General features: G+C 45.3%; 1 protein-coding gene across 10 annotated transcripts in view; it reads right to left on the bottom strand.

The window, feature by feature from the left end:
- Window positions 1-21,395, bottom strand: part of LOC8023735 (electroneutral sodium bicarbonate exchanger 1) — a 228,045-nt gene that overhangs the window by 7,978 nt on the left and 198,672 nt on the right. For 9 of the 10 annotated variants that reach the window (XM_042288895.1, XM_042288896.1, XM_042288894.1 and 6 more), the window contains 6 exons: window positions 20,023-20,201; window positions 18,971-19,043; window positions 17,009-17,077; window positions 14,534-14,710; window positions 13,161-13,313; window positions 6,873-7,117 (listed from right to left, as the gene is read on the bottom strand). In XM_042288895.1, coding sequence (XP_042144829.1) covers window positions 6,873-7,117; window positions 13,161-13,313; window positions 14,534-14,710; window positions 17,009-17,077; window positions 18,971-19,043; window positions 20,023-20,201 — 896 coding nt within the window. Of the gene's footprint in view, window positions 1-759; window positions 764-6,872; window positions 7,118-13,160; window positions 13,314-14,533; window positions 14,711-17,008; window positions 17,078-18,970; window positions 19,044-20,022; window positions 20,202-21,395 lie in introns of all 10 variants that reach the window. The other variant, XM_040499328.2, reaches the window with a different exon arrangement.

Here is a 21,395-nt window from a genome sequence, read left to right as displayed (position 1 = left end):
GTGTAGCAGGACAAGTGCACTCAACGGCTGAGGAAACTTGCATGCCACAACAAGTGTTCAAACTGTCTCCAAGTTTAATTGCAATTATCAAAAAACCTAGAAACTGCCATTTGAACCAAATGAGGTCATTTGGGAAACATATTTTAACATTTCTTTTTATTTTAAAATATGGATTCAAATATCCATTTATCCGTTTTGTATACAGTGGTATACATTCGAATAGAATACTTTTGAATTGACTAGAACTGATTCGTATACATTTGAATCTTTTGTATTCCAGTGTACGGAAATTGAATAAATGGATACTATAAGAAATTTAATTTTTGCAAGTACCCAATTTTCACCGCAACTTGCATAATATGGCAAAGAAATAGGTTCCACGAATGTTTCCCTATTGTAAGGAATGCATAGCCCACCCTGATTCGCCAAATTTCGTGCTCGCGAAGTATTCCTGAAAACCACACTTCGCCAAATTCGCGAATATTGAGCCAGCGAAAATAGTCTTTCACAATGCTCATTAAAATATGTTTCTTAGATGAGCTCAGTTTGATACGGTCATTGACAGTTTAGAAGTAGGCAAGGACAAGATGTTGTCAACCACGAACGGTGGCACAACTGACGACGATACGACCTGCGAGTGAAACATCCTCTGGCGAACCAACCGCGCGTCGACCAATAAGCGAAGTGCGACAAGCGAAAGCGTTAGTCGTGGCACACAACGGAAGCAGACGCCAGCTCAGCGGGTAAGGACACACCTACCTGGCTGCTTTTTGATTTGGTCACAGTGTGGGAAGCAGTGCAAGGGAGAACAAAGAGGATCCGGGGGGAGGGGGAAGGGGGTGGAGAGGGGGGAAACAGAAGAAACAGCCTCTAAAGGTGACGCCACAAAACACGTACCACGCAAGGCAAAAAAAAAAGGTCTCTAGAAAAATGATTTGAAGAAGAAAAAAAATCACAACCAACCCAACCAACCAACCAACCAACCAAAAGAGACAGCGCTATGCAATGCAAGACAACGCAAAAGCATCCTACGAAAGCTGCCGGCCCCAAACGACAGAGAACACAGGCTAACCGCACGTGGCCGCCCTGACCACGAAACATAAAAAGAAGGAAAGTGAGGGACAGGGAAGAGCTACGCCACACAGGCACCACTATACATGTGCATACCGGCTGGCATCTGCTAAATTCGTTTTAGTGAGCCTAGATTACGAGGTAGTAGCACCCAAATAGAGTCACTGAATATCACCAGAGTAGGACATTCTTAATGGCCTGAGGTTAATCAGTTGGTCGCTTGTGGTCATACCGACACTCGCTAAGTTGGCAAAAACGAGTGGCCATGTTCCGAACAACGGACTGCGCGCGCATCTGGCGTGTGTTCGCTTATTTCACCCCTGATCCTAAGTATAACCTGTTCTGAGTTAAAAACACATTCTATTTTACTACCTATATGCTGTAGAAATTTCACACCAAGACACAATGCAGAGATGCACAAATCACACGCGAGAAAATCAAATACTGTTTTCAGACCTAGAGACCTTCAGACAAGGTGAAAAAGATCCAGAGCTTAAGATGACCCAATTAAAAAGATCTGGTGGTGCTGATGATACTGATTCTACTGTTCATAGGTAGTGCTGATGGTACCGATTTTTTTTTATTGCTCATAGGTGGTGCTGAGTTCCGGGTTGCGTTTTGACTTCATTATTACAGCTTTATGATCAGTGAAATGCAGAGCCAGTGGTTCTTCTGGCGGATCAGCTTGGATCTGCTAGAAGCCGTGGGAACGCATCTTCACCGCTTAAGTCAACGGTCCATGTCAGAAAGAGAATGTGTGGTATGGATCGTGGTTATATACGCAGTTGAGCATTTGACCACAGTGCCCTCTCGTCTATAAACGTTGAGCCAGTGCATGCAAAGTTTAATGCAATTATTTACGCATTTGACCGCAGCGCCCTCTCCTGTATAGACGTTGGGCGGCTACATGCAACATTGGAGTGTAGTGTAGTGGTTAAGACGTCTGCCTCGTAAGCAAGCGGTCCTGAGCTCGAACCCCCGTGCGGGTGTAAGTTTCTTTTTTAAAAGTGGGCCGATCCCGGAGGCAGTGCAATCGATGTGAGTACGGACGCCGGACGGATGGGCAAGGCTAGACCCTAAGGAGCTTTGCCCCTAAAAGTTACAAGCAGAAGTGTGAGAAATTTTCACGGAGGAAATGGTGTCCCCTAAAGTTCACACATGCGTGGAGAAACGTATCATCTGCAGCTAATGACGGATGACATTTCCTCATCAAAAACATCCAGGGATCCCTTTCAACTCGGAACTAAGCGGCTGCTACCACTACGTTCGAACGCGATAATCAACTCTTTGGGATGCACAGCTTGTTTACACAGAGTGAAAACACGAGGTTCATATACGCAATAAAAAGCCGGTACAAGGTCCAACCGAGATGCTAATACAGCGATTCCACTCCAGCCTGGCAACTAGATTTGTGCTGCTAAAAGTGATTAATTGATCGACTGATTGAACAGTTCATGGATTGATCAATCAAACGACTGACTGAAAGTTTATTTTGAAGGTTTTCAGCCCACGGATATGTCTTCTTGAAGTAGAAAATCAAAGGTCAATGAGGGAAAAAATTTAAAGCTTCAACGCTCTGTGAATACCCAGTGACTCTAGCACGGACGGTTCCCCCAAACAACGCCTTAACCAAGAACGAGACACATCCAGGGCTGCGCAGCCAAACAAAAACTAGGATGAAAAAAAAAAAAAAAAAAAAAAAGAAAGTCGTCAAGCGCGCAGACAAATATTGCGTTGTTGACCCGCGCTCCAAAACCCCTCCCCCAGCGTTTTGGTGCAGAAAAATTGCAGCCAGAGGCAGAGACAGTTGCACAGTCGCAGCAACCATGCAATGCACAAACCGCTCGACAGCCCTGCAAAATGCTCAAGCAAAGTGACCGTCGTGAGAGCATAACAAAACAAGCAGGAAAGAAAAAATAAGAATAACCGTTCTAAGAAAGATTCCTCAAGAGTCTCGGCCCGGCGAGCAATGTCTCGGGCTTCGAGTTGCCGTGCATGATGTTCTAATCAAGTCACACCATTGACAAGTTTTTACAGCAGAGCTGTAGTTTCCCCAAGACCGTGTCCCCCGCAAAGAAATGAAGACACCGAACTCTGGAGACCTACCGCCATCTATGAGCGACGGTGGCAAGCCACGTATCTGGTTGTTGCCGTTGCTCATAGATGGCGGCAGCCTTTCCACTCTGGCTTGCCGACTTGCGGCCGGCCGTTACTTTCCACTGTACAGCTCCGCTGGTCTTCCTTCTTCACCAGAGTGGAAAGGCTGAAAGTTTTCTTATAAAAAATACTAATAAAAAAATATATATATATATATATATTTTTTTTTTAAACACTGAACGGTAAAGAAGTTAAAATAAATTTACAACAAAACACGCACAATTTTTTTTTTTAACTATGTTTATGGCACGAAAGGAATTTGTAGTTGGCCCCCGTGGGAGTCCACAGAAAAGAGGCAACTAGCAGTCACGTGACTGACCACTAGTTGTGTGGTGCTTGCGCTCTTTCGGGAGCTTCGTTTGGGCTCTAAAAGTTTCTTATTAATCTTCGTTTTTTTGTTGCACTTCTTTTTTTAACAAAATATTTCGATGTTTGAGAAACGATGAGCGTAAGAAAATCGTTACTTCCATTTTGACTTGCACAATAACAAACAAAAGCTTTGCTGTTTTCTGTTGAGGGGGGCACAGTGTCACATGTTTTAGTTTCTAAACATGTCAGTTCCCCCAAAGCGATGCCGCTGCCCGACGAAGGGCTGCAGTCCTCGTGATTGTCCAGCAGCGGCGTCGCTTTAGAGGAACCGACATGTTAGAAACTAAAACATGTGACACAGCGCCCCTTCGAACAGAGAATAGAGAAGCTTTTGTTTGTTACCGTATGTGCCAAAACGGAAGTGACGATTTTCTTACACTTGTTGTTTCTCAAACATCGAAGTATTTTGTTAAGAAAAGAAGTGCAACAACAAAAAAAAAGGAAAATTAATAAGTAACTTTTAGAGTCCATAGGAAGCTCCCAAAAGAGTGCAAGCACCACATGACTAGAGGCCAGTCACGTGACTGCTAGTGGCCATTTTTTCACGGTCTCCAGCGAGTGCCGACTACAAATTGGTTTGGCACCGTAAATATAGCTCGAATCAATTTTTTTTTTTTGTTGTAAATTTATTTTATGAACTTTTTTTCCATTCAGGCTGATGAAAAAAAATAAAGAGCATGACTTAATGTTTTGTAGTCACTAAACTTTGAGAGTGTGTTACGTCAATTAAGCGCTTTTCTAAAACGTCACCAATTTAGGACATTTGAATTGGAAGGCAGCTAGAAACAGATTCAAACATCGTCATGTATGCTCAATTAATTGAGAGCTGCTTCAGATATACTTATATCAGTGTGACCATGTTCTAGCAGGCTCAAATGAGTTCAAACTGGATCATAAGAGATCGAATAGAATCATAATCAAAGGTCTCAACCTTAGCTCAAATTAGATAAGTAAATAAATTTGAATGAATTCAATTGGTTTTCCTGAACTTAATTTTTATCGAATGCAAAATATTCACAGCTTCAACAAGAGTTCAAATAGGCTCACTGAGGTTGAAAAAGCTTTAAGTGGTCCAAACCGCCTTAACTCAACTCATACGGGTAAAATGAGCTCTAGAAGTTTACAATATTACTGACCAGATGTGAACAAGCATTCCCAGCTCAAAAGATAAGGTTGAACTGGTCTAGAGTAGTTTCGAATAGAGTTGAAAGTGAATAGAGTTGAAAGTGTTCACGCACGCTCTAAATTTACGTAGGTTCAGATAAGCTGAAATGAGTGTAAGTCAATTGGAACAAGCTCCCAAAGGCATAAAAAATCCTAAAACTGGTGCAAATGAACCCAAACAAACTCGACCAGGCTTAAATGACCTTGAGTGTACCTTAAAAGACCTACAGAGAAACTCATATATGTGGTTATCAGCAGGCACTGTGGGTAAAGTAACTTATATCTCTCAGAAACAGCGGCTTTGATGGTGTGAAATTAACCTAGCGAAGATCGATCTCAGTGAATGTGCTCAATGGGTTGAAATGGGCTTGGATAAGCTTCCATTCACAGTTTCCAGCGATGTAGTCATCACATCACAGATTTCGAGCCCACCATGATGAAAGGCCTACAAAGGCAACGAATTGTTAATTGACAATTTCAAACCTCAGCGAGGACAAAAAAAAATCTCAAACTTTGCAAAATTGGTTCTAAGCTAGTTTCAGACAGCCGAACTCAAACTTTCAATGTTCTTTAAAGGGATACTGAACTGAAATTTCGAGCTCACAAAACAAGGCTGAACGGATAGGCGGGACGCTGCTGAACCCAGACACATCACTCATACAGCGATACCTCCAACGGATCACCATATTTTTGGAAAAGAAGTGCGCGATTGAACATGGCCGACGAGACAAGGCACGTCGTGATTCCCATTCTCTTTCCTCTTCGCTACGTCCCACCGAGCTAGTGAACCGAAGCGAGGATGAAAGAAGCAAGGCCGCTTCCTCTCATTCCCAAGTTCTCCCGGAGGACAATGACCTCAAAGACCTTGCTAGATCGCACCTTTCTTTTCCATAAGTATGGCCATCCATTTGAGATATCGATGTATGAGTGATGTTTGGAGTTCGTAGTGTCCCGTTCAATGCTCCTGCGGCGTTATTTTGCGAAATTGAAATTTCGGTTCAGTATCCCTTTAAAGCTTCATGCCGCGCGAATTCAAACCTCTGCAAAATTGCAAATCTTCACGTCGTTTTGAACTCCCTAAAGTGCTTCGCAATCTCTAGCAAACATGGTCACTCCAAATAAAAAATATGGACGGCATGAAATGTACTACTGGAGGTCCCAAATGTTTGAATTAGGCCATTCCTGCCTCCGTATTCATTTCCTAAAGACGAGAGGTGATAAAAGGTAATGTGGAGTCATCAGGCTACAGTGCAGACACTAACGATGCTGCAGTCCTACCCAGCTTTCACATGGTCGGCAGGAAATGCCACCTCACACAGAAAAATGTGCAGTTTGTTCCATCGTGTGTGATGTCATCATGTAATACATGATGACTGAAACGGTGCAAAGACTACCGGAATCAAGGTGCAAAGACAGTAGCGATGCTGTAGTCATGCATGGCCGGCAGGAAATGCCACCTAATCTGAAAATGTGCAGTTCGCTTCAACATCTACGTTGTCATCGAGATTGAACAAGATGACCGAAAGGGTGCGAAGATTGCCGGAACAACTGAAACAGTTTGTGGCTGCTTCGGAAAGCTGCAGCCGTTTCAAGATGGTAAACAAGGGCCCAAAAGCACCGCTGGAAAGTGCAAATAAGATCAGACAAGTTTGAACGTGTTTTGACACGCATAGTCACCAGATACACAACACTTCAGACTGACGACACATTGGCAACCTTGGTGCCAAAAATGACCATTGACAGTTATCCAAACCATTATCTAAAATTTGCAGGAAATGCTCTTCTGCACTCCAGAAACGTTTAAACAGTCCGCAACAGTGCAAAACAATATCGTCGGTGAAACCCGACACTGTACATAAAGCTAAGAAAGTCGCATTCCTGAATTGTAACAGTCACTAATTGCGCTCGCCAAGCACCAAAATGGTAGTGTCCACAAGAACGTCAAACAATAGAGTGACGGTACTCGTGTAGCTCATTTAATGGCTCTAGGTATCAATGTGCAGAAACAGGTCCACAGCGGCTCCCACAGCCTCAATTAACTGCAACTAACCAAAACAACCTCAATGGCATTTTCTCCGAGGCTCACGCGATTCCTTGTCGAGCAGACTCACCTGGCTCCGTTCTCGCCGGCAGATTGAGCAGAGGTCGCTGAGGAGGCGTTGGCTCCCGCGCTTCCTTTATGCTGATTCTGCTGGTCGATGGACTGCCAGAGTCCCGTCTGGGACAGCTGCTCCGTGATGTTGATGGGCGGCAGTTCCTTGTCCTCGTGATACTTCTCCATCGGGACCTTGATGAGGTTCCCGTTGACCAGTGCAATGGCCACGTTGCTAGAGCTCACGTCTGGCAGCAGGGCATTCTGTGGCGCAAAAACGTAGCTGCGGTTGGCGTTTCGCGGACGACGAACCGACACCACACCCACAGTGCCCACGCAAAAGTCGGAAATGATCGCTTTAGCGGCCCATCGATCCAACTTCCCTGCCGACAAAGACAATGACGTTACTCGTTGACATGAGCCTGTTGGCATGAGAAAATAAGCACCGTTTCCATTTCAGCTCAGAGTCAGCTCAGAGCACGGTCGCTTCCGTCCTGTACCGTGAAAGAAATTCTCGCACTTCGACACATTTGACATTACTCGTGAAACAAACAAAACACAGAAAGGGGCTTTACTTTACGCTAGAGCTCTCGCGTAAATGTTCACCAGTTTGCACTGCCTTCATGGGGAAGCACCTGGCACAGAAAAGCACCTCGGTTGGCTCGGCGGGCCCAGAAGGTTGCTGGGTGGGCGTTTCATATGTCCTTTGCTCGCATTTGAAATGTTTCAAAAGCGAGAAATCGGAACTTACTGAAACATGGGCTCACGCTTAGAATTTTACGATGTACTCTGTTTCACCAAATCTCTGAGCCAGTCGGTGAGTCAATCGGCACGTCGGAGCGAGGCACACGACAATCTATCATCAAAGTGCTCTCCTCCTGCACAGGGCTGTCGCATGCTTTGCTCTGTCGCTCCGATTGGCTCGAAGGGGCCGTAGCGTTGCTTCTTTGCCGTGTTAAGAAGAAACGACGTGTAGTATGTAGTCATTTCAATAGTAAGGCAATCAACATCGTTAATAGTTAAGGGCCTGTCACACGGGCACTGAAGGCGACGTTTTCAGGCAAGTATTTAGTGCAAGGTACAGCTCACATTAACAAGATTGAAATTTACTGGAATATCTCGTCAGGTGATGATACCGACCTTCTTGACATTATGAACCTGGCTACAAACAGAATGCACAAATGCACTCCTGATTGACCTGCAGACGTGTGCTTACATAGTGGCAGCAGTCAAGATCTGTGCGGTCGAGTACGGAGAAGCTATATTGAACATAATTCCCTTTTGCATACTGCATTACAGTTACGATCGCAGACAGAAACCAACGAGCCAAACAAAAGCTGGCTGTGGATTTTAGTCCCTTCCACGTACCAACAACTCCACAAAATGTGCTCCTTTCATTACCCCCTTTTCCCCGACTGTCAAACCTTCTTTTTATTGCGGATCTTAAAAAGGAGCACACTGGAAGCATCGAAATGGCTTCTGACTTCAGAAAGGCATTCGAAAACTGGCCCGAATGAAATTGACTGTATTTCACTGTTCCACCCCCCCCCCCCCCCCCCCCCTTCCTTTATATGAAATCCAATCTTATGAAATGGCATTACGTCCGGCAGTTCGGTATCGGCACTCAATCTTTTCAGCACAGTCTTCTAAGAGCAGACCGATCGCATATGTGCAATTACTGGCAAATCATTTGTCACAAAACAAGGGGTTAAAGCAACGATACAAACGACCGGGTTAGAAGTTATTAACTTAATAATAAAGAGGTTATTAAACTTATTAATAAAGGTACCATCGAGGCAAGACACTGGAGTCATACGAAGGTAGCATGCAGAGGACAGGCCAAAAGGGTCGCTGAGCCATTGAAGAAACCGCATAAATAGGTTTCTAAACGTGTTGTGTCAAGATTTTGTACAGAGACGGCAGAAGATGATGGCACATTTTTTGTGCCATCATCTTTTGCTAGCAGACAGACGTCGTAGGCAGAAAAATTGCGTTCTTCGCTTTTAGCTTTTTAATTGTGTTTGAGTAAATTTATTCTTCAAATTTGGATGCACGAAAGGCACCATGCTTCAGCCAGCTCTCTACATAATTTTGGCGTGATGTGTTGAATCGATTCGTGCGGTCTCTCCGAAGGATCAACTTCTATTCGACTTGGGCGGTAGTACTACAGACAGGAAGGAGGGAGGATCTGGAATTCACAGGCACGCTCACCTGATCATCGCATTCGTCCCGCATCAAACTCAGATTTGCAGGCTTCGGTATGAAATAAGAAACATGCTGTTCGTCAGACTTTGTCGAGACAGAGGGAAAAAGAGCCGTCAAAGTCGGGGATGCAAACTCCATCTACCCAGAAGCCCACAAGCAAAATGCCTGCCCTCCCTCCTACAGAGCAGCAAGGTGGAGGAAAGGGTTATGAAAGTAAAAGTGTTCAATAACATCAAACGCTGACAGTATCATGCACCAGTAAAGTGATGTTGCAGCATGCTCAAGGTTAGCGACAAAGGCATGCAATCACTATAGGACCCTTTTGGTATACCTTTGGTTAGAAATACCGTATTTGCACGAATATAACGCGACCACGAATATAACGCGAGGGCAGTTTTTGATGCCCCCAAAAAGAAAAAAAATATTATTACTATTATAACGCGAACCGATGCCGCGTCAATTTCTCGCACTCGGGGGCATAGCAGAAGTGAAAAGTCAATGGAAATAGAAGAAATATCAGTTTATGTTTTGACTGCACTCATCCTCACTACTCAGGTCCTTCCGTTTACAATTCACTTGGCGACTACGCAGGTATGCAGCGGCACGGCACCTGCTTGTCTGGTAGTTCTTTTTTCTTCCCTGCGAGCTCCTCGGCAGCCCACAATCCAAACAAGGCGCGGAAGCAGAAGCACAAACACCAGACCACTCTGCAGCAGAAACTAAACAATGCGCAGGCAAAGAAAAGACAGCTGAACCCGATACACGATCACACTTCTTGTTCTGGTCCTTCTTCGTAAACAAATGCCTCGTGTTGCACGATTGCATAAACGCGGTCGGTGGTCTTGGCTTGGCTTGTGTTGACTTGACTTGGCCCGGCTTGGCTTGGCTCGAATTGGCCGGTGCCCGCAACCCCGCATGGCGCGCGCGCGCGTGCGGCGTGCCCGCGTTGTAAAAACACAAAAGCGATAAAAATGCTTTTTATGTTTTCTATTCGCCCCTTCACGTGGCCCAATGGCTACAAAATGCCCCTCCACACCCCCACTTCTTTTTCCATTGGATCTTTTGCATTGAGCCGGAGAGATGACTTTCTCCTCTGGCTTTCTCCAGACTCGCGCACCTCGTGGCTGAACTCGATTCCGAATATAACGCGAGGTGCGTTTTGGAGCACGTAATTTCGAAAAAAAACTCGCGTTATATTCGTGCAAATACGGTAATGACTGTGGCAATGAATGTTAGCTCAGGCAACAGATCTCCTTGGAGCCAGAGTTTGTTCATGAGAAACTGGAAAGAGCTTCTCTTATCCGTAAAAACATGTCTTTTGTCTGCAATTACAGTTTTTTTTTTTTTTATTATTATTTTAATTTGACGGATATTAGGCTAAAAAGTGCAACTGTGGCAAGATGCAGGTCAGCACCTTAGACGATGTCACAAGATTTCTAGGCAGCCATTCTCCTCTAAATTTGTTTTCCAGGGTCAACTTCAAGATCAAGAGACAAAAATATTGGACGTGTAACAAATTCAAAACTTTTTCAATTGTTCATATAAAAAAGGAAAACGAGAAAGGTTACAGTTTGGATCCGTAGCACACCCCAATGTTAACACACACCAACCAATGCATCAAGAAGTGAAACAAATGCGGCGAGCATAACGAGAGACCACAAGCCATCGACTCATTGACACTACACTTCTTTATGTGCATCAGCATCAACTGGTGCCCCACTAAAGCGATGAGACTCTCTCATCTCAGTATAGAAGTAAAACAGTGTGCTGTACAATGTCTGCAACGAATTCCGAGAACAAAACCTTGGAGGTGACAGTGCGGAGGTGAGGGAGTGTGACAGTGGGGAAAAAGGGAGTCCATTGCCGGAGCCTACGTGGACGTAGCAGGAACAATGGGGAGGCGGGGAGTGCCCTCTCCAAGACTACTTGGGTTTTTCGGAATAGTGGCTTACAGGGGGGAAGGGGGGGGGGAGCACCTTGCCACAGTTTGTGTGTATGTGTGAGGAACGATGGGTAGAGGGGAGCAGTGCCTTTGCCATAGAGTGGTGTTTTGCATTTGTACATGAGCATTTTTTTCGCCAGGAAGCGGCACTAACAGCTGCTGCTGTAAAAAAGGAGCAAAGAAAAACTACCTTTTCCTTGTACAGTGAGATATAGGGTGTCTGAAATTGCCAGGCTCAATCTAAAATGGGCCATAAAAATCGGCACCTGCACGTAGCAATCTAAACATTTCGTCAAAGGTGTATTTCACAGGTTGGTTTTACGCTGTAAAAAACGGGGCCAAAAAACTTGGCAGGGTCGACAACGGATGGCGACGCAGACAATCGATTCGAGTGGCGGGGAGCATTTGGCGCACATATTGATATATAGCGCCATGTCCTTATCGAGAGTGCTCGCGACGACCTTTGTACCTTTGGTTTAAAAATAACTGAGGACAAGAAAAGCAAAATTTGGAGAAAATAAAAGAAAAAGAAAGCAACAACAATGGCGCTCTTGCTGTTGACGTATTTCATCTGCGTGTTGTCTGCTTTTTTTCGCTGGTCGGCTACACCTTCCGACGCTGTTCCCAACGCCATCTATCAATATGTGCGCCAAACGAGCCCCCGTAACTCTACTCGGTCGTCTGCGTCGCCATCCACCGTTGACCCTGGCAAGTTTTTCGGCCCCATTTTTTACAGAAAGGGAGCTACACGTTGTAATTTTACAACGTAAAACCCGCCAGTGAAATACACCTCCGACGAAAAGTTTAGATTGCTACATGCAGGTGCCAATTTTCCCGGCCCATTTTAGAACAAGCCTGGTTATTTCAAACACCTTATAGATTTGCTCACTTTTTCAGAGGGAGTGGGAGTTCTTAAACCGTGTGTTCTATGTAAGAGTCAGTGCTGAGCCAAGACTGTCTAAAAAGCACCTGGTAGTAAGAATATCACAAATAAACTTTGTACATGAAAAAAAAAAAAAAGCACTTTGGGTGAAATATACTATTATGTGAGAGTACAGTGTACTCCCAAAGTAAAGTTTCAATTATTTTTTTTTTTTTTAATTTTGAATACTTTTAGGTACATTCCTTCCATATATATATTTTAATGAAAGAAATGAATGTAATAAAAACTGACTGCATTACTTGGAAAAATTTAAGAACAGTCAGAACTTGGCTCAGGAAGCAAAGGTCTGTGATAGACAACCAGGTGGACTCTCCAACAGTTCCCGCTATCTATCGCGGACCAAATTTGCAAATTTGAGAAATGTACTATTATCATTAATATTATTATATCTTTAACAGACCCCATGGGTCAATAAATTTGTTAATATTATTATTATTAATATATTGCACTTTCAAAGGAAGTGCAATATATTACCCCAGAAATGCACTAACTAGGAGCAAAGTACATCTACCGTGAAATACAGGGCAAGCGCCCACTCAAACTTTGGAGATAATCGCAAAAAAATGGGGGATGGGAGCTTGTCCGGTCATCAATTTTACATATAAATGTACTGTGCATATTTTCTCCGATCTTACAAATTTGGTAATGGGCACTTAATGTGGAATGGGTGAATGTGCGGTATTCTACGGTATAAAGTGCTAGAAATACTTGGAGAAAGATGCAGGCACCTAAAACTTATTTAAAGTAGTAGTCTTATTTATCTTTTCCCAACAGCAATGACTAAGGCACACAGACCAATTACTTGCATTTTATGTTTTAAAGATACCGTAAAATACCGGGCAAGTGCCCATTTAAAATTTAGAGATAATCGAAAAAAAATGGGAGATGGGCGCTTGTCCGGTCATCAATTTTACATATATGTATAGTACTGTGCATATTTTCTCAGATCTTAGAAATTTGGATATGGGCGCTTAATGTGGAATGGGCAGATGAGCGGTAATCTACGGTAGTGATATTCGTTTTAACCCAGGAGCCACAGGACCACAGAAAGGCAAGCCAGCTGCCTGTACCACGAAGGCCTGTGGCACTGCATCTTGTGACGATCCAGCAACATCGCACAGATCAAAGAAAGATAGAGACGACAGCATTCCGGCTAGGCGCACTTCTGACAAACACAACAAGGGGATGCGAAGTGAAAGTGCCCAGGGGAAACCAACCTTCATCTCGAACACTTCCTGCTCGACCTCCTTCATCATCTCTTCCTCCTGCTTCTTCTTGGTGTGCTCTGGCATGACGTCGTCAAGCACCTTCAGCTCCCGCTGGGTGAAGATGAAGTCCAGCAGCTTGCGCACCCCAATCATCACCACCAACTGCGCAGATGAATGGATGGGAATATGTTCATCGAGACCATATTAGTGGGGCTGGTTGCACTGTGGCGTGGCCTTTTTAGAGAAAGTGTGTACACTACAATTCACTTATAACTGATTATCGTTGTATCTGTACTAGAAACTGATGGTTTCTAGTTTAGAAACTTTAGAGATTGTACATTATTATATGTGGTACAGTTACCACTTACAAGCGGTACATTGTTATATGTGATACTGTTATAAGTATATTGTACCGTAGTTAGAGAGTTTTTCTAATGCCAGTCTTCTCCAGGAAGGAGAACTGCACAGATTCGTCCCCCATTAGTGGCTTGTCGTGCCGAAAACCAGATGGCACCACCATAAGTCAGTTGGAGTTGTTTGTCATGCTACCGACAGACGGCATTGCCATGTTATTCAATGTTTGTCGTGCCACCAAAAAGAAAATTTGAGTGTGTGTATGTTTATACAGCCTAGAACTTAGTCTGCCCCAACGGGCAACTTGTGTCCCAGCTGTAGATGAGAAATTTAGGCAGTGCAGTACAAACGCTAGTCTGGGGTCTTTAACATGCACCAGGCAGTATTGATGCACAACCGCAAGCCGGTACAAGGCTTATCCAGATCAAATCGGGCAGGGGTGGGGATTGTGTTGTACCACCAAGAGGTGATGCCACCGTATGTTGCTCTAAGTTGTTTATCGTACCACCAGCAGATGGCGCCACTGTATTTTACTTTCAGTTGTTTATTGTGCCAACAGATGACACCACCATATGTTACTCCAAGTTGTTTTTGTCGTGCTACCAACAAGTGGTGCCACTGTATGTTGCTCTAAATTGTTTATCGTGCCAACAGATAACACCAACGTATGTCTCCCGTGCGAAACGGCAACGTGTTGTTTGCAGACCGGTGGCGTCGCTGCGTTTCCATAGGAGCTAAGCCTTTTTCTTTCTTTACTTTTTCCTCAGGTAAGTTTGCTCTTTGCAAATTTTACAAAAAAAAATGCATCATCTGTGGGCAATGCTGCACAAAGTCGTAGCGCAATAGGTTAAGAAACCGAATTTTCCGGTCGATTTAAAGAGCCTGGCGTCTCCTTGTTTCACCCTGTAGACTTTGGCTTCTTTTAGACACTGCTCTTGCTACAGAGAGGTCTTCAGCTTACACAAAATGAGCACCGAGCATCGAGACTGGCAAGCGCCTCCTCTAGCAAAACTCTTTGGTAAACTCACCATAAGGGGGAACGCGATGGACGATGGCTTGTAGGATTTGATGAGCCAGAGGCAGACCAGACAGGTGAGCTGGATCAGGGTGAACAGGTGCACTCGCATGGTGGGCACGTGCCGGAGGAACATGTAGTCCGGCTGGTACTTTTGAGGCATGAACATGATCAGGATGCGGTCGAAGAACTGAAATGGCAAAACGCCGTTTCTTTGAGACACTGGCTAAACAGACTGGAGCTAGCTCGTTTTACCTTAAAGGGCAACTCCGCTCAATTCCGAAGATTTCGGGATAATGAGTGATTTCGAATTAAAAAGCCCTAGTAAAAGACACTACGTCTTTTGCTTCGCAAAAAATGGGATATATATTTTTAAATCTAATTTTAAACACGAGCGGAAATCGAAACCGAAACTTCGGCTCCGTCCGGCAACATTGGCCTCGGGCCGCCAAGTACATGGCCATCACGTGGTACGAGAGGTCACGTGATCCTCGGCCCAACGACGGGCGGGATGGGGGCGGGCGAGCCTGCGGCAGGCACGAGTGTCGTCTGCACCGCACTCTTCGCCACGTTTTGGTGTCTACGGCATTCAACGACGTCTGCACAACTGCGGCATAAGTCTGGGACTCTGCGCACGTGGTGTCCATAGTGTGGACGAAACTCCGAGAGGAAATAATCACAAACGGTGAGACGACGACGGTGGTTGTGACACGGAAGACGGCGGTAACGGCGGGACCACGGCGGGCGGTTGATCTGCTCCCAAGAAGCGCGCTGCGCAGGCGCGTACGTCAATCACGTGGACACCGCTGAGCGCCGAGAGGCAACGTTGCTGACGTCACGCGCTACGCTCGATCGGAGAAGTAAAAACAAGCAAAAGGGGGCCATGTAGATGGTGTTTAGCTCAATGTTGGCTCCACCCATGCCGTAGCCTTGACTGCGCTGTTGGTTGCGCGAGAATTCGCCCGCTCGAGTCAGCCGATTTCGGCAACTTGGTGAGTTGCAAAGTTTGCCAGACCGTTTAAGAAACATTTAGACAGAACTGGGTCGTAATATTTGACGTGTGGTCTTCCTAGGCGATACTGAAGAGGACTGCATTGTTTTTTCAAAACCAAAAATGAAGTGGAGTTGCCCTTTAAGTGAGGGTACAGCCAGCTCTAAAAGCTAACGTGGCCAATCAAGCAATGGCAAAAGAGCTACGTCACGGTGTTTGTCGTCCTTCTGCGTGTGTTCAATCGCTAGGCCATAAACTTTTCGGCTTTAACTGTAAAACGCCGATACAGATCCGTCGGTGTCAGAAACTCAAAATTAATTAAGACCAAAAGACACCGATAAAGACCTACTGACATGAAAAATACAAAATCAATTAAAACTGAAAAACATAGATTTCTGAAGATGTCTGTTCCAGTAGGACCATTTTTATCGAAACCCTCCCTCTTAGACCTGGTTCTTCATGATATTTTTTTCACCGATGATCACTGTTTTCAGTGTCCATCCAAAACAAATCACCAGAAATACACTGATATATGAAGAAAAAAAAAATTATAGGAGGACACTCAAGACTGCTTACATGTAGGAAGGCGAAAGCATTATAGTCCTGCGAGAGAAATGTTTTCGAGCAATGTTCCTGCACGTAATAAGGTTTAGGACAATGTCCTAGAGATCAATGCCAAGTACAGCATCTAGAACCTCTAGGACGACATTGAGGACGTCAAGGACGACCTCAAGGACGACGTCTAGGCCGACTTCTAGGATAACATAGAGAGCGACGCCTAGAGGACAACGTCGAGAACGACACCTCGAGGACGACGTCTAGGTCGACGTCAAGAACGATGCCTAGGAGGACTTCTAGGACGATGTCTAGGACGACCTCAAGGACGACGTTGAGAAAGACGCCTAGAGGACGACGCCTAGAGGATGACGTCTAGGACGACCTCTAGGGCGACGCCAAGAAAGGAGTCATCCTTGAGCATACAATTGAGCGGCGCATGCTTGGCGAGATATTTTTATGGCCATCTTTCGGGCACAACGACGCTGCTTTTCGCACACTGGGACAAATAACGCTTTTGCCTTAAAGGATAAGCAAGGCAAGACGTCCGTTGATTTCTCTTATAAATAAACATCAGAAAATTTATGCGCTAGCTATCACTGACTGAACCAATCAGCAGCAGTGAAGGCACAGTGGCTTATGCTTTTAGTATGTCTGTATTTGTATGCGTTCTAGTCTCTAACCACATTCAGACTTGTGGTGAAACACAGTATAGTTCAGACCGTAAAGGCCTACACGCACCTGTATGGTACTTACAATAAAATGTGAAATATCTGCATGATATATGACCACATTACGCAATTTCATGCAGCTTTTTTGTTACAGAAGAAAAGCATGAGTTTGAGTGAGGAAATATTCCTCTACACGCACACATGTAAAATGACGACAGAGCAGAAAAATAATTTTGAGCACGTGTAGAAGGCGACAAAAAGGTGGGCATACCTGTGAGCCCTTGAGGGAGGACACTCCCATGTAGAGGAAGACGCCGTACAACACGGGCATCGGGATGCGCTGCAAACAGGCAAACAGAAAAGACGGCAAGTTGTTGATTTGAGACAGCACTCCAAAATGTCCCTATACTTGTCAACACATGACACACATTTCTAAAAAAGTGACTCGCAGTCTGGTAGGCGCACTTCTACACTCTATAGTATCAGGGCTGCATGACATGCGACCCACGGGCCACATCCGGCTCGCGAGTCGCATGACACTGCAAGATATGCTCAAGACGGCAACCAGTGCAATGATGCCAGATATTGAAAACCTACGCGAACATGAACACAGACCAGGTTGGCACAGATGACTTGAAACACGAAAGAATAAAACACATAGGGACGGACACACACAGACAGGACAGTTCTTTCAATTAGCAGCCAACGTTTATGATGCCTCCTCAATGAATCAGCGCTTCTCTAATCCAACCCTCGAAAAAAACGGAAGAAAACCCGCAATAACAGAGAAGATAGCGCCGTTGGAAAAAAGGAAAAAGAAACAAGATACTCAAATTAAAGATTCCTATCTCCCCTAGAGAAAGAGAAAGAAAACACCGCCAGAAAAAGAAAACCTTGTGTACCATATTCCCTCTACCTGCGGGGATAGGTACGTTGGATAGACCAGTAGGTTCCTCAACACTCGCCTCCAGGAGCACTTCCTCGAGGTAACCCGTGCCTCTAGTCACTCCCTTCATCCCAAAAAAAAAATTGGGTTGTGTGTATGTTTATACAGCCTAGAACTTGGTCTGCCTCAACGGGCGACGAGTCTCCCAGTTGTAGATGAGCAATTTAGCCAGTGCAGTACAGCCGCTAGCCTGGGGTCTTTATTGTGCACCACGCAGTAGTGATACACGACCGCATGCCAGTATGATCGAAACGGGCAGAGGCGGGGATTGAACCCAGGATCCCCGAGTTCTGCAGCGCAAGCTTTTGCTCCACGTGCTCCGAGCTGTTCAAATTGTGAGCCGGACTTTCAAGCTACGCGCGAGTCATTGGGAGACACAAGGACAGACTAGGACAAGAAATTATTGAGTCCTTTAGGATAGCTGGGGATGATTTGAACTATGCCTCACCCTCCCTTAAATTAATCAAGGCAGAGGTAGAGTTTCTGAGAGAGGAGTTGGAGCGGTAAGCTCAAGTTGGTTGCGTGCTTTTCTTTTTATTTTTCCGGCGGTGTGTTCCTCCTCTTTTTCTAGGGGAGATAGGAATCTTTAATTTGAGCATCTTGTTCCTTGTTCTTTTCACTTTCTCCAACAGCGTTATTTTCCCTGTTATCGCGGGTTTACTACCTCTTTTTTGAGGGTTGGATTAGAGAAGCGCTGACCCATTGAGCAGGCGTCATAAACGTCGGTCGCTAATTGAAAGAACTGTCCTGTCCGTGAGTGTCCGTCCCTATGTTTTTTATTCTTTCGTGTTTCAAGTCATTGAAAACCTGTCTGCCAGTCATTAAAAACCTGCGTAGTTCCCAATAAACATTCTTTTGGCTCGTGTCATTTTTGATTTGTGCAGCCTTGCTCTATATAATGTCCCTGCAGAATGTCCCTACACCCTATAAGATATCCCGAGCTCTCTACCAAATTTTGGGACATTTAGATCAGCAAACATATAGATCACCCAATATTTGCAACATTCTACTATCAGTGCATTTAACACAAAATGAATGGGAAGAAAAAGACTTGTCCACAAATTTTGTAGAAATATCCCTAAATGCCTAAGATGTTCCCGTTTTTCTTAGAAGTGCTCTGCAACCTTACTGTTCGCAAGTGATGTAAACATATCTCTCTATATTTCTTAAAAGTACACCATACCCTAACTGTACTGAAATATGGTAATAATATTCCTACATGCCTAAATATTCCCCCATATTTCGGAGCACACACTGAAAAAAGTGTGTGAAAGGGGCACAACTTGCCTTGAGCACGGGGGTGAAGAAAACGGAAAGGCCGACCAGAACAAAGATCAGGATCTGTGTCACCCTCTGCTCTCTGTTGGAGAAAAAATCAGCAACACTGTGTCACCGCCTCGTTGCGTGAAAGCGATAAGGGTACACAGGGGCGCTACAACCTAGTCAATCGGTGGTGGTTTCTTTTTCATTTGAGTCACATCGTAGCAGCACAAAGTCCACATTCTTGCGTCCAAAAATTACCTTTCAAAATGCTTCAGTTGTTAGCAGACAACGCTTCGTTTTTCAACGCGGGAAAGAGGAGCACAATGCAATGCAGCTCCGAGTTTCAAGTAGAGGGCGGCTTGACGCCAAAGAGGGGTTCCGCAATTGTTCCTCGAAATCTAACCAGCCTATTCTTCATTGTAAAACAAGAGAGTTGCTAAAGTGATAAAATAACAAAAAAAAATTAGGCTGTTAGATCACCTGCCTCTTGTTGTGCACTGTTAATGCCTCGCTAACAAAAATCATATTTTCACAATAAAAAAAAAAACATGTGCAGCATCAGATATGGAGAAGCTCTACCCAATCCTAAATGAATACAACCCATAAAACTGGTAAATAATAATACACCGTAGATCCTAACAATGGTAGACAAAAAGGGTACAATGTTGTATCTGAATACGGCCACAGACCACCAGAAAACTTAAAGCGGATCCCCATTGAAGACAAATCTAAGTGCAGCTTTATCAATGCTGAAATTGAGATAAGAACAGATATGGAACATATGAACACCGGTGCACGGTTCATATCTTATGGCACCGTCACCACCCAGCTCTATGCCCGGAATTCGCCTGCTTTGTTGAGCCTCTTCGTGTTCTGGAGGTTACGATCCTATGACGCGCGGTTTGCGTGTGACGTCGTGTAAAGGTGCCGGAGGTCATTCCTACACGTTCTTGGAGAGAAAAACAAACTGGGCAACGCGAACAGCGTGGTGCAGGAAGGTACTCGCTCGGCAGAAGGACAGGACAAGACAAGAGTCGCGTCCTGACGATGAGGTGGGCAGCTCGTGGCACGCTAACCTGACTCCGAGGAACTGGGGCTTCTCGCCGGGCGCCGAAGACTCGGACTCCATCCGAAGCGAGTTGACGTGGGTCATGGCGAGCACAGTGGCTGCCACAAACCAGGGGAGTCCGAGGACGGAGCAGATGGCAATGAGGACGGAGAGCACCAGGAGGTCCAGGTGGTACCCGCATCCTTTCTGCGAGGTGAAACATCGTGGTGAAATGTTGGCCTCGGGGGGGGGGGTATGGAACTAAGCTTTGCGATTGTTTGATGCATTCCTACTGTCCGACCGAATTCGTAATATCTCGAGAAAAGCTCATTTGCGTCGACCGACAGCTGAGGCACCTCTTCCAATCTAAGCATTGATACAGCAGAGCAGTTCAGAAGCCTACAGAGCTTGCAAACGATGACAGAGTGTTTGGCGCATAGCCATGCGTCGGTGGGCGACTTCAATCTGCCAAGGCAATCTGCTTAAACCGGGAAAACACTTTACGGGCACAACCGAGAAAATTTAGGAGCTCAGGGGAACCTATGCAATACTTACGGGAAACCCCGTGTTCCTTAAAACCATGTTTGAGAACCCATGTACTAATTCATTCATGGGTGCTCAAATAGACCCTTTGCAAAACGTGCAGTGCCACGACAGCACAAAAATTTTATGAACCCTCGGTACAGATCACGCGCTTTCTCGTTGTGCCTTTGCGACTGCACGCGCGTCCCAACAGTTACCGCCACCAGCCGTTGCAGCCATCCGCCATACCGCCCATCCGCCGAGTCGTACGTCGTTGGTGGCGTACCGTGTCTGTGGCAGCGTAAAGGCATCTCGACAGGTAAACTTATTTGAATATGTTACTCGTCGTAACTTGCCTTAACGTATTGAAGTGTCACCGAATCCACTTATTTTGCACCGCAACCGTGGCAGGTTTTGACCAGGTTCGACAAAGCGCTGGTGCAGCAGACGACAGAGCCGGTACAAAAAAAAAAAAGAGTCGGGCAAGCCACGAGTTGTTGGCTGGTCGCTCGTTTGACTCGGTTGCTTAAAGTTGGTTGCCATGGTAACCTGCCTGCTCGCGTACGCCACGTGGTCATGTGGTAGCGGGAGGAGGGACGTACCGAAGACTCCCATTATTCGTCGAGCGGCACGCACTGGCTTTTGGGATTTTCGCAAAGGGTCTATTGGGTTCATAGAAACTTAAGTGTTCTCCCTAGGTTCATGAAAACTAGGGAGTTCTGGTAACTCACTGAAGTTCCCCAAACTCCCTAGGCTCCAATGAGGAACTCCCTAATTTCCTCGGGCGTCCCCGCCTCTAAATGAAGCGTTTCTTCGCGTTAAGTCCTTTCTTAGGAGATCTAAGCCACCCATTGATGCACGAATACTACCTTAAAGTTC

Source organism: Ixodes scapularis, unplaced genomic scaffold (genome assembly GCF_016920785.2).
Source record: "Ixodes scapularis isolate PalLabHiFi unplaced genomic scaffold, ASM1692078v2 PGA_scaffold11__112_contigs__length_91849675, whole genome shotgun sequence".
Taxonomy (NCBI): domain Eukaryota; kingdom Metazoa; phylum Arthropoda; class Arachnida; order Ixodida; family Ixodidae; genus Ixodes; species Ixodes scapularis.
Note: the sequence above shows the minus strand (reverse complement) of the source record. Positions and strands in the feature narration are given on the sequence as shown.